Here is a 13085-nt window from a genome sequence, read left to right on the forward strand (position 1 = left end):
TCACTTTACCATTTCCCAGTTCAGCGGACCAGTTAAAACACGGTCCACAGCGGACCTGCCCAGTGTTTACAACCGACCGGGATGTTAGGCAATGGTTTCGACCCAAGGAGATCGATGGATCCAGCTCTGGCCAGCTTCACCTCCACCACCAAATCCTCCTCATGGGTGGTACAATGCCAGGAACTCATCAGCACCATCTCTATCAGCCTCAGCCCCGTCTCTACCAGCCCCAGCCCTGTCTCTTCCAGCCCCAAGCCCATCTCTACCAGCCCCAGGCCTGACTCTACCAACCCCAGCCCCGTCTCTACCAGTCCCAGACACAACTTTACCAACCCCAGCCCCATCAGCGTGGCTCAGTGGAAAAGAGCCTGGGCTTTGGAGTCAGAGGTCATGGGTTCAAATCCCAACTCCACCATTTGTCAGCTGTGTGACTTTGGGCAAGTCAGTTCACTTTTCTGTGCCTTGGTTACCTCATCTGTAAAATGGGGATGAAGACTGTGAGCCCCCCCGTGGGACAACCTGATCACCTTGTAACCTCTCCAGCGCTTAGAACAGTGCTTTGCACATAGTAAGCACTTAATAAATGCCATTATTATTATTATTATTACCAGCCCCAGGCCAATCTCCACAGGCCTAGCTCCATCTCTACCAGCCTCAACCCCACCTGTAACAGCCCCAGCCCCATCCCTACCAGCCCGAGGGGCACAGATAATGACCGCCCAGATGGACAAACAGACAGACAGACCCTTGTCCCACTCCCACCCCCGTTTTCACAGAGAAAGTGCTGACAACTATTTCCACAGAGAAAGCTCTGACTCTTGAGCTGCGGAGGCTGCTGCTGCTCTCCGCCCGGGACTGCCCCACTCACGAGGGGAGGCTCCCTATAAAAGCATGCTCTAAGGTGGATATAGCGTGGTGCCGGCCGCGGGGCAGGACAGCGGTCTGGCCATGCAGGGGGTTGCTGGACTCAGGGGGATCGGAGCTGAATGAGGAGTGTGTGTTTGGTGGGGTGCAAACCATCCTTCTGAGCTACCACCTCTCTCCTGGTAGATAGGAGAGATGCCAGTCTCTGCCAGGGTCCTGGAGTTTCAGAAAGATGCACGGAGTCTGCTCCTTTATCTGGCATGGCCCAGCACGGTCCAGCATGGCACGGTAAGGTGGACCAGGCAAGAAGAGATAACGAGCGAGGTGGGGAGGGTAGGAGTTAGAGTCAGCTGGCTGTCCAGGTCAGAGCGGCGACACCCGAATGGACACCCCGGGCACCTTTTCTCGGACTGTTGGTCACTTGGTTTTTGGCTTTGTTCGGATACCTGTATGGAGAGAGGCCAGGTAGAAGGAAAATACATTAATAATGTGTTTCCCAAGTTCACCTTTCGTCGTTCTCCTCCTCTTCCTCCTTTTCCTCCTCCTCCACCACCACCTCTTCCTCCACCGCCACCACCTCCTCCTCCACCACCACCATCATCCCAGCAACTCAAGAAGTCAAGCATAACAAGACAGAAAAGTAGGCGATTTTGGGGGCCGAGAAATTTGTCTCACTGTCTGGTCCGAGGCCCAAGGCACACAGAATGAGTTCTTCTGGGTGAGTGGGTGTTACTATGTGAGCATGTGACTGGGAGTGTGAGAGACAGGGTGACTCAATGGCTGCGGTCCTCAGATTTACGACACATGTAGTTTCTGAACACCACACCTCAGACGTAAATGCAAACTGGAACCAATTTTCTCATAGGAACAATGTTAATGAATGGGAGATTGCTCCCTTAATCAACGTTGGATACCCTGTTTTGATCAAAATTACCCTCAATCGTGTCCTCTATCAGTTATATTTAGATGTATTCTTGTAGTCCTACTAAGGTAATAATAATAATAGTATTTGTTAAACACTTACTATGTGACTGTTTTAAGCGCTGGGGTAGATACAAGGTAATCAGGTTGTCCCACATGGGGCTCACAGTCTTAATCCCCATTTTACAGATGAGGTAACTGAGGCACAAAGAAATTAAGTGACTTGACCAAAGTCACACAGCCGACAAGTGGCAGGGCTGGGATTAGAACCCACGACCTCTGATTCCCAAGCCTGTGCTCTTTCCAGTAAGCCACACTGTTTCTACTTTGACCCTCCTTGGTGAATCTACCTGGGGACCAGATAACCTTTCCCCAACCCCACTCACTGGCCTCCCCAGCCTCTCTATGCCCCTCCTGCCTCCTATAACCCCCACCCGTTCCCATGGAAACTTTATAAATGATTTCTCCATCTCTCAGTTGCTTTTGTGCCCTCTAGTGATGCTGCAACGGTGAAGCTGATGTGTGTAAAGCTGAAACAGTGTAAATTTAGACATATTGTTAAGTGCATGAGTCCTAATCTAAAATATTTTTAGATGAGGACTGCCTGTATATGGATTTGTGGGCAGATGCTCGTGAAAGAATGGGTGAGCATGACTGTTTGCATGGGCATGAATGGAGGCACGTGCAACTGAATTTGTACGAGTGTGAATATTCACGAGGGAATGTGGGTACGTATGAATGTGTTGGAGTGTGGAGATGTGAATGTGCATGTTTGTGAGCATGCATGAGTGTACGCTCTCCTTTTGATCTCCTAACTTGGGAACCTGCCTATCTCTGGGAAATTCCTTCCAGGGAGCAACCCCCAACTCGGGAGCGGTCTGCACTAGGTTCTGGGAAACCTTGGTAACAGCTGGATTGCATCAGGATTATCTACTCTTAAGGCTTAGAAAACGGGAGCCTGTTGGAAGCTATCCATGCCCTGGGTTCCCCAGCCTTTTCTGAGGCCTTCGGACTCCCACCTACCATCTTCTCTAGCTTCTGACGTTTGTTGGTGGAGCCTTGAAGAGAGCAGGAGGGGCTTCAGCAGGAGCAAGAGACTCTCCCGATTCCCAGGTGGGGAAATGGAGGATCAGAGACGGGACGTGACAAAACAAAGGTCATCCGGCAGGTCAGGAAGAGAGGCAGGCCTGGATTCCTGGGCCAGGGTTCTGATCTCTAAGCACTGCGACCACTAACCGTAACTTTGGTAGGGCAGGGGTCGAGATCTTTCTTACCGGAGTCCCCTGAACCTCATCATCACCCCACTGCCCAGGAGTCCTGTTGGCTTGTGGTTCTGGCTCCTGGGCTGGTTCCGGGGGAATGGACCAAACAGTGAATTCCCCCGGTTCCTGAAGGAAGACCCCCAGCAGCATGTGGGGAGCAGAAGGATTCAAGGAACCATAGAAGCAGCCCAGAGAACATAGTTCACAAAGCACTGGGTTAGAAACCAAGGAACAAAGGGTCAGAGGATCGTTAGGACATAGAGGGCAGACATGTTTGGCCTCAGTTTCTCCCAGACGCTTCCCTAGAGCCCAGAATGACTGAGCTCTGAGTTCGAGTCTACTCAGATACTGTTTCCTTTCCTTAGCCCCCTGAGACTCCTGAGGATTCATCATCTGTTTCTCAAAGGGAGAAATCAAAGCCACTCTGACCCCACAGCACTGGGACTTAGCAAGAGTTTTGTTTTGTTTTGTTTCTTGTTTGTTTTTATGGTATTTTGTTAAGCATTTTCTATAAGCCAGGCACTATACTAAGCGCTGGGGTAGATACAGTTTACTGTTATTCATTCATTCAATTGTATTTATTGAGTGCTTACTTTGAGTGTGAAGCACTGTAATAAGCCCTTGGGAGAGTACAGTATAACAACAGACACAATCCTGCCCACAATGAGCTAATAGTCTAGAAACAAGTTCGTAGTCTAATAATAATAATAATGATGATAGTATTTGTTAAGCGCTTACTATGTGCCAAGCACTGTTCTAAACACTGGAGTAGGTACAAGGTAATCAAGTTGTCCCACATGGGGCTCGCAGTCTTAATCCCCATTTTACAGATGAGGTAGCTGAAGAACAGAGAAGTTAGTGACTTTCCTGAGGTCACACAGCAGACAAGTAGCGGAGTCGGGATTAGAACTCATGTCCTCTGCCTCCCAAGCCTGTGCTCCTGCCACTAGGCCAAGCTGCTTCTCTAGCGACAAGCTTGCTGTCGACATCCCTCCCTTCCCCAGGGCCGTCGATGGGTGAATTTGGGGGTCCCAGCATTGGATGGGGGTGACCTGCTCTCCTCTGAAGTTTGTACTGGGTCTTGGCATCCAGACGGGCTGACCATGGCAGTTCATGTTCCTGAGCATGGGCTGACCATGTTCCTTCACACTGTCCCTGGAGGACTGCTAGGGCCTGGGATAGCTCCACTGGTTCATAAAGGAGGTTTGTGTGTGGGGGGGTCACTAATCCTTTCCTCTGCCTCACCCTCACCATATCAGTGACACAGATGAATGAGCCGAGGCCTCGGACACAGGGGTCTTTCTGGGCGCTGAGAGAGGGAGGCCGACCCTTGTGCTTGATCAGTAGTTGGAAGGAGCCTCCTACAGACATGGGAGCATAGATGACGGACTCTGACTCTTGGAGGTGGTTTGGACACTCCCCACAACGCCCAGGATTTTCTGTCCTTTGCAAAAGAGGGGAGCTATGAAAAAAAGGACAATCTCTCTTCTGCCCACTCAATTACCCACCTTACTGCACCATCTATTCACCCATTAAGTACTTATGATCTCACGCCAACCCATCCCGTGCCACTGCCCTTATGTATATAGATTTATGTTTTCTGTTGTATCTATCTGTGAGTCATCTGAATGTCTGTCTCCAGCAGTAGACTGTTAGCTTCGTGAGGGGAGGGAGCCTATTCTATCAACTTTCCCAAGTGCTCAGTACAGTGCTCTGCCTACAGGAGGGACTCATTAAATACTACCGATTGACTGAGATGTTTTGGGGGCAGAACTTCAAGACACAGAAGCAAAGGGATTGGCCCCCACCAGCTCAGCAGAACTGGACAACAGGCCAGGCGGGTCAACCTGGCCAGACGGGATAGTCCATTGGTTCCCAGGAAGGAGGGGGTTCCATTGGGTCTGTGGGTTTTGGGAAGCTCAGGAGTCAGACCCTCCCTTATCTGAAGGTCCCCCGGTCCATCCCTCTGGCCTGGGCTGGGAAGGCAGTGGAGACAAAAGTGAGGCTGGTTGAGAATTCCTTTGGTGAGGTGCATTATTTATTTGTATTCATGTCTGTTTCCCCCTCTAGACTGTAAGCTCACTGTGGGCAGGGATTGTGTCTATCAATTCTGTTGAATCGTACTCTTCCAAGAACTTAATATAGTGCTCTACATACAAGGAGCACTCAATTAATATCGTTAATGATGATGACGATGATGCATCTTCCCAGGAAAATGGGGAGGGGGAGCAGAGTCCGCTAGCCCAACAGGGGCCTCTGGCCCACCTGGTCAGGCGATTTTGCATTTGGTTTCTTGGGGCAGATGGCTTGCAGGGTGTGGGGGGGAGGGAGCATCCTCTTGGAGGAGGAGGAGAAGAAGGGGGGGGGAGGAAGAAGGACAACAGACGTAGAACACCGGGGAGGCCTGGGAATTAGTTCACATGGTTCCCGGCAGGAGAGCTGAGCACACGGAGTCCCTTCACCCGGGTTAGTCGACAAGACGGAGCGATCTCTGGAGTTCACCTACCTCACTGAACCGAACAAAATCTTTTTGTTTTATTATCTCCAGGGTCAATGACCTCCTCTGCTTTTGAATAAAAGAGACACAGAGCATCTTATCACAGAGCACACACAACAAGGGGCTGTCCAATCCGGGTTGTTTTTTGACCCACGCAGGAAGACCCTCCTTCCCTCTCTCCACCAGCCTTGCCAAACTCCCTGCTCCTGTCAATCCCCTCTCTCAGAGCCCTTCTACAGTGCCACCTCCCCCAGGAGTCCTTCCCTGATGGAAAGCCGCATCTTCCTGGAGGCCATGTGACCCCCTCCGGGAACTCAGGACTGCTCATCATCTGCTGTGGAGTTATCTATTTCCGGGGCATTTAATCAACCCCCCTCTCACTCCTCCAGTGGTTGAGACTTGTTAATCTCTGGCTACTGTCTCCCCACTGATAAAAGGCTGTAAATTCCTCGAGGGTAGGGATCATGACTTAAAGCAGCACTGTGTATGTGATAAGAACTCAGCACAGTGCTCTTCGCTGAGCAGGAACTTAGTACAATGCTTTGCACCCAGCTGGCACTCGTTATAGTGCTCCGCCCAGACTCTGACGACCATAGGTAGTGGAGGTGGCTAGGACGCTGCTCAAAAGTCCAGGACTTTCTGTTCTTTGCCCAGGAGGGAGGGGCACTGTGGAAGAGAGGACAATCTCTCTTCTGCCCACCCTATTTCCCTCTGTACTGCACCACCTATTCATTCATTCAATCATATTTATTGAGTGTTTACTGTGTGCAGAGCACTGTACTAAGCACTTGAGAAGTACAAGTTGGCAACATATAGAGACGGTCCCTACCCAACAACGGGCTCACAGTCACCTACACACCTCTTAAGTACTCAGGTACATGCCAGCCCCTCCCCACGTTATGTGCAGGCACTTGGTACTAGGTACAATGCTCTACAACCAGAAGGCACTTGGTACAGTGCTCTGCACTCAGCGGGCACTCAGTACAGTCTTCTGCACCCAGAAGGCACACCATACACTGCTCTGCCCCCAGCCGACACTCAGTAGGGTGCTCTACCCTCAGTGGACAGTCAGTACAGTGCTTTGTCCCCTACAGGCACTTGGTATTGTTCTCTAGACCCTATAGGCCACCCAGTACAATGCTCTAAACTCACCGCTACCCTGCTAATTCAAGCTCTCATCCTATCCCGTCTGGACTACTGCACTAGCCTTCTCTCTGATCTCCCATCCTCGTGTCTCTCTCCACTTCAATCCATACTTCATGCTGCTGCCCGGATTATCTTTGTCCAGAAACGCTCTGGACATATCACTCCCCTCCTCAAAAACCTCCAATGGCTACCGATCAATCTGCGCATCAGGCAGAAACTCCTCACCCTGGGCTTCAAGGCTCTCCATCACCTCGCCCCCTCCTACCTCACCTCCCTTCTCTCCTTCTACTGCCCAGCCCGCACCCTCCGCTCCTCCACCACTAATCTCCTCACTGTACCTCGCTCTTGCCTGTCCCGCCATCGACCCCCGGCCCACGTCATCCCCCGGGCCTGGAATGCCCTCCCTCTGCCCATCCGCCAAGCTAGCTCTCTTCCTCCCTTCAAGGCCCTCCTGAGAGCTCACCTCCTCCAGGAGGCCTTCCCAGATTGAGCCCCTTCTTTCCTCTCCCCCTCGTCCCCCTCTCCATCCCCCCGCCTTACCGCCTTCCCCTCCCCACAGCACCTGTATATATGTATATATGGTTGTACATATTTATTACTCTGTTTATTTATTTATTTATTTATTTTACTTGTACATTTCTATCCTACTTATTTTATTTTGTTGGTATGTTTGGTTCTGTTCTCTGTCTCCCCCTTTTGGACTGTGAGCCCACTATCGGGTAGGGACTGTCTCTATGTGATGCCAATTTGTACTTCCCAAGCGCTTAGTACAGTGCTCTGCACATAGTAAGCGCTCAATAAATACGATTGATTGATTGATTGATTGATGTATAACAGTGCTCTGAAAATACCCAATACAGTGTTCTGCACCCAGAAAGTGCCCAGCCTATACTAGGAATGCTATCTAGGACTGGGCGTGGGGCAGGGGTGGGTGATCATTGGGGAAGGAGGGGAAGGAAACCCACCGTGACCTTCATGACTCTTGGACGGCCTCTTCTTCCTCCTCCTCTTCTCTCTCTGCGTCCGGTCCTGAGAGCGTGGGAGCGTGGCCGAGCCCGAAGAGTCAGTGACAGTCTCCTCGGAGAACGATCTGTCCAAGGACGTGTCCAACACCGAGTCCTGAGCTGTGTCGTCGTCCCTGTCCTCCAGGGGATCCCCCAGCATGGGGCCGGCCACCAACGCTTCCACCAAGGCTTTGGGGGGCTGGGGTCCCAGGCCTTGGGCAGCCCCGCTCTCGGCTGCGCCATCTGCCCGGGCCTGCTGGGGCTCTTCCTCCGGGCCCTGGGCTCGGCCGCTCTTCTCCTCTCCGCCACGCCCTGCGGCCTTGTCCTCACTGCCACAGGTGTGAGAGTAGTCGCTGTAGAATTTCACCGGGGTCGCGGCCGGGACAAACCTCAGACCGCCTGACCTCCCCGTCTGGCCGGCCGTGGGACCCTCATCCTCTTCACCAGGGAGGGGGTCGTCCCCGATTTGGCACCAGGAGGGGCGTCTCTCTGAGGGGGGTGCATGGGGATGGGATGCCCCAGTGTCCCCAGCCGCAGGGTGTCCGCTGGGCACTGGGGCACCCGCCTGGTCCGGGGAGCTGGCTTCACCCTCGGTGGCCCCTGGGGTTCCTTGACTGGGGCTGTCCACTGCATCTGGAGGGGAATCCAAAACCTGGGGGTCAGTGGGAGGATGGACCCCTGTTGCAGTGAGATGCGTGCGCCTGCAATCCAGCCCTGCCAGCCTCTTCCCCTTCCCCGACATGTGATGGGCCTTGCCAGAGCCTCCAGGGGGGATGCTGGACTCCAACAGATCCGCTCCCACTACCAACCACTGGAAAGCCCTGCCTTCCCTTCCCCTGAACCCCCCAACATTGGCTTCTCCCTTCTTGAGAGTTTCGGGGCAGGAGTTGGAGGGCCAGGGGCTGTTCTGAGGCCCGGGAAGGTCTGACCCCCTTACTTCCGGCCACACTGAGCCAACTCCATGGAAAGTGACACCCTTCATTACCACCCAGGAGCCCGGGATCCCCTTTCCCTACCCATGAGGAGGAGAGAAAGAGCAGGAAGGGGGACATTCCCCACCACAACCACATCCATCCCCGCCTCAGCTTCTCTCCCGGGGGTCAGTGGCCAGTGGGACGTGAGAAAAGAGTGAGGAACAGAGTGGAGAGCAGGGGGTTGGCATCTCACCAGGCTCCTGGCCCTTCCGGGTTTCGGCAGAGGCGGCTCTGGGCCCGACCTCTGGGTCCCCTTTCCCCTTGGCCGTCTTCCTCAGCTGGAAGCCCTTCCGGATGTCGGCCAGCAGAGCGTCGATGACACACACCTCCTCCGGCTGCTTCGCCACTCCCTTCCGGGCTGGTCAGGGAGACGAGCCCTGTCCATCTGCCTCCTGGTCCCTGGAGGCTGGACTTGGGATTTCTCCAGCCTCCCCACAAGGAACCCCCCACCCCCTCCAGCTGTGGTCGGGGGATGAGACTCAGGGATTGAAAGACCTTCAGAGAAGAGACCACCTAAACTCACATTCTGGGAAGTCCTTCCTAACAGCTGAATTTAATCCCTCTTGCTTCTTGGGGAACCAATGTCTCCTGGTGGGGCCCTTACTGCTTCCTGGGGTAATTCTCCTTTGGACACACCACCACGCTCCATCCTTTCCTCCCTCCTAAACAGCTATCCCAGTCTCTCCATCCCTCTATGGCCCCAGGGCCTCAGGTTCCGTCCTACACCTTCCCCAGGGTCTGTGGCTTTAAGCATGGCTCCCAAACCCGCTTACCCATCTTCCCATTCTCCCCGCGGGGCCGCTTGGCCTCCTCTTCCGCAAGCTGCCTCTTCCGTTTTTCGGCTTTCACAGCCTGCTCCTTGCGATCCTTGTTTTCCTGCAGGTGGACAGATGGACAGTAGGCAGGCAGACAGTTGGGCAGGCAGAAAGATGGACTGGTGGGCACCAGACAGGAAGGCTGTTGGGCAGGAAGACAGGAGGACAGCAGACAGATGGACAGTAGACAGGCAGACAGGTGGACAGCAGACAGGCAGATGGTTAGATAGGTAGACAGGTGGACAGCAGAGAGGCAGAGAGTTGGACAGGCAGACAGGAGGACTGGTGGACAGTAGGCAGGCAGACAATTGGCCAGGCGGACAGGAGGACTAGTGGGCAACAGATAGGCAGAGAGTTGGCCATTCATTCATTCATTCAGTCGTATTTATTGAGCACTTACTCTGCAGAGCACTATACTAAGCGCCTGGGAAGTACAAGTCAGCAACATATAGAGACGGTCCCTACCCAGCAATGGGCTCACAGTCTAGAAAAGTTGGTGGCAGTGGTCCATAGGTTAGCTTAAAAACCAAGTACAAAGGAAATAGGAAGTATGAACAAAATCCAAAACCAGCACTAAGACTGGGAAAAACCGAAAATGAATCAACTTTCGATCCCATCCATGTGATCAACAAAGGAGCTCAAAAAGAAAAATTGAGGTATAAGAAATGGGATTTAGACAGGAGGACTGGTGGACAGCAGTCAGGCAGACAGTTGACCAGGCAGACAGGAGGACAGGTGGACAGCAGGTAGGCAGATGGTTGGGCAGGCAGACAGGCAGACAGCTGGGCAGGCAAACAGGTGGACGGACAGACAGACGAACAGATGAGCAGCAGACAGGCGGACAGAGGGGCCTGGTCCAGCCTCAGGTACCCAGACCTCGGGGCTCTGGGCGGGGATGGGGGGACAGCTCCGTGTCACCGGCCTCACTTCTGGTCTCAGCCGCTGTGAGTGGTTGGATCTTCTGGCTTATCGATTACCTCCTCCAGGAGGCCTTCCCAGACTGAGCCCCTTCCTTCCTCTCCCCCTAGTCCCCCTCTCCATCCCGCTCATCTTACCTCCTTCCCTTCCCCACAGCACCTGTATATATGTATATATGTTTGTACATATTTATTACTCTATTTATTTATTTTACTTGTACATATCTATTCTATTTATTTTATTTTGTTAGTATGTTTGGTTTTGTTCTCTGTCTCCCCCTTTTAGACTGTGAGCCCACTGTTGGGTAGGAACTGTCTCTATATGTTGCCAACTTGTACTTTCCAAGCGCTCAGTACAGTGCTCTGCACACAGTAAGCGCTCAATAAATATGATTGATTGATTGATTGGTTATTGACTGATGACTCTCCCTGAGGTTATGCTTGATACATACTCTCACTCTCTGCAACTATGACATATTCAAGCTTCTTGTGGGCACGGAATGTGTTCTTCGTACCTTCCCAATCAAGCAATTGCATTGACTGAGTGCTTATCATGTGCAGCACACTGTACTAAGCACTTGGGAGAGTACAATACAACAGAGTTGGTAGACATATTCCTTGTGCACAAGGAGCTTATGTTCTAGAGGGGGAAGGGCTTAGTAAAGAGTGCTGCCCTTGGTAGGCACTCAGTAAATACCATTACTTCTCCTGTTTGTCTCTCCCCAGTGGATTGCTAGCCCCTGGAGAACAGGGAGCATAGCTTTCACTTCTGAAGATCTCCCAATTCAGCGCTCTTCACACGATGAGTGCTCAGAACAGGACTCTGTGCCAGTCAACCCCCAGGACAGTGCTCAGCACACAAAAAGCACCCATAAAGCACTCTGTACTGAACAGGCATAATAATAATAATAATAATAATAGCATTTGTTAAGCACTTACTATGTGCAAAGCACTGTTCTAAGCGCTGGGGGGTACAAGGTGATCAAGCTATCCCACGTGGGGCTCACAGTCGGTAATCCCATTTCATAGATGAGGTAACTGAAGCTCAGAGAAGTTAAGTGACTTGCCCAAGATCACACAGCAGACATGTGGCGGAGCCGGGATTCGAACCCATGACCTCTGACTCCAATGCCCGTGCTCTTTCCACTGAGCCAGGCTGCTTCTCATCCAATAGAGTGCTCTGCGCAGAGTAGGCACTCAATACATCCCTGAACATAGCATTTGCAGGGTGTAGAACCCATGGGGCTGGGAGTCAGAAAGACCTGGGTTCTAATTCTGGCTCCACCACTTGTCACTTGTGTGACCTTGGGCAAGTCACTTCACTTCTCTGTGCTTCAGTTACTTCATCTGTAAAATGGGGATTAAGACTGTGAGCCCCACGTGGGATGGGGATTGTGTCCAAACCGATTTGATTGTGTCTACCCCAGTGCTTAATATAGTGCCTGGAAAATAGTAAGTGCTTAGCAAATACCACAGTTATTATTGTTATTGATATTAGAGGAGCTCAGTCCAGTATTCTGCACAATAGATACTCCCTACAATCAGTTGATAGTGATACTGAAATCAGTTTTAAGGGTTTCCACGATATTTCTGTGTCCAGCTGGCTACCTGCCAAAATCTGAGGAGTTAAATCTATAGGTTGGCTTTAACGTTCTCCCAGATGGGCTCCGCTTAGTCTTCAGGCCCTTCCCTCTCTCCGCCCGCCTCCTTACCTTCAGGGCCTTGATGAAGAGGTCCCGGAATGTCTTCATGGTGGTGAAGGTGTCTTCCAGAGACAGTTGGCTGGGGTCTTCACACAGGTAATCTGCCAGCTCCACCTTCTTCTGCTCGATGGCGCTGAACTCCTGTTCCAGCTCTCTGGAGGCCACAATGCTGTCCTGCAGGTCCGTGGGTCCCACAGCATTAGAAAAAGATGCCAGGAGAATGCCCGATGGGCTCCCATGGCTTCTCCTCCTTCTCCTCCTCCTCATTTATTTTATTTTTATTTACTTCATGGGATTTAAGTAATTAATAATAATAATGGTATTTGTTAAGTGCATACTTTGGGCCAGGCACTGTTCAAAGGAGAAGCAGCGTGGCTCAGTGGAAAGAGCACGGGCTTGGGAGTCAGAGGTCATGGGTTCTAATTCCAGCTCCTCCACTTATCACCTGTGTGACTTTGGGCAAGTCACTTAAACTGTCTGTGCCTCAGTTCCCTCATCCGTAAAATGGGGATTATGACTGTGAGCCCCACATGGGGCACCCTGATTACCTTGTATCTACCCCAGCACTTAGAACAGTGCTTGGCACATAGTAAGTGCTTAACAAATATCATTATTATTATACAAAATGATTGGGTTGGACACAGTCCCTATCCCACACAGGGCTCACAGTCTTAATCCCCATTTTACGGATGAGGGAACTGAGGCACAGACAATGTAAGTGGCTTGCCCAAGTTCACAAAGCAGACAAGTAGAGAAGCTGGGATTAGAACAGTGGGATCTGACCATGGTCAGCCCTGCCACCCTCCCTACAAAACTTTAACCCGCCAGTGGGTTTCTGGGCCCCACCCAGGTTTCTCATCTGCCAGGGAGCAGGGTCAAGGAGGGGCGGAGAGCAGGTCAGTCCCAGGAGCTGCCTGGGCTTAACAAGAGGGCAGCGAGACTGGGAATTAAGGGGTCTCAGTTCCAGTCCCGGCCCTGCCAT

At 52.1% G+C, this 13085-nt stretch overlaps 1 protein-coding gene across 1 annotated transcript in view; it reads right to left on the reverse strand.

Moving 5' to 3' along the window:
- Nucleotides 1–540: 540 nt before the first annotated feature.
- The window catches only part of LOC119927353 (inverted formin-2-like), a 32181-nt gene continuing 19636 nt past the window's right edge, over nt 541–13085 (reverse strand). The window contains exons 21-25 of the mRNA XM_038745968.1: nt 12113–12277; nt 9442–9544; nt 8862–9026; nt 7656–8327; nt 541–1310 (exon numbers count right to left, since the gene is read on the reverse strand). Coding sequence (XP_038601896.1) covers nt 1282–1310; nt 7656–8327; nt 8862–9026; nt 9442–9544; nt 12113–12277 — 1134 coding nt within the window. The 3' untranslated portion in view covers nt 541–1281. The remainder of the gene's footprint in view (nt 1311–7655; nt 8328–8861; nt 9027–9441; nt 9545–12112; nt 12278–13085) is intronic.

Source organism: Tachyglossus aculeatus, chromosome 1, assembly GCF_015852505.1.
Source record: "Tachyglossus aculeatus isolate mTacAcu1 chromosome 1, mTacAcu1.pri, whole genome shotgun sequence".
In the NCBI taxonomy this organism is placed as follows: Eukaryota; Metazoa; Chordata; class Mammalia; order Monotremata; family Tachyglossidae; genus Tachyglossus; species Tachyglossus aculeatus.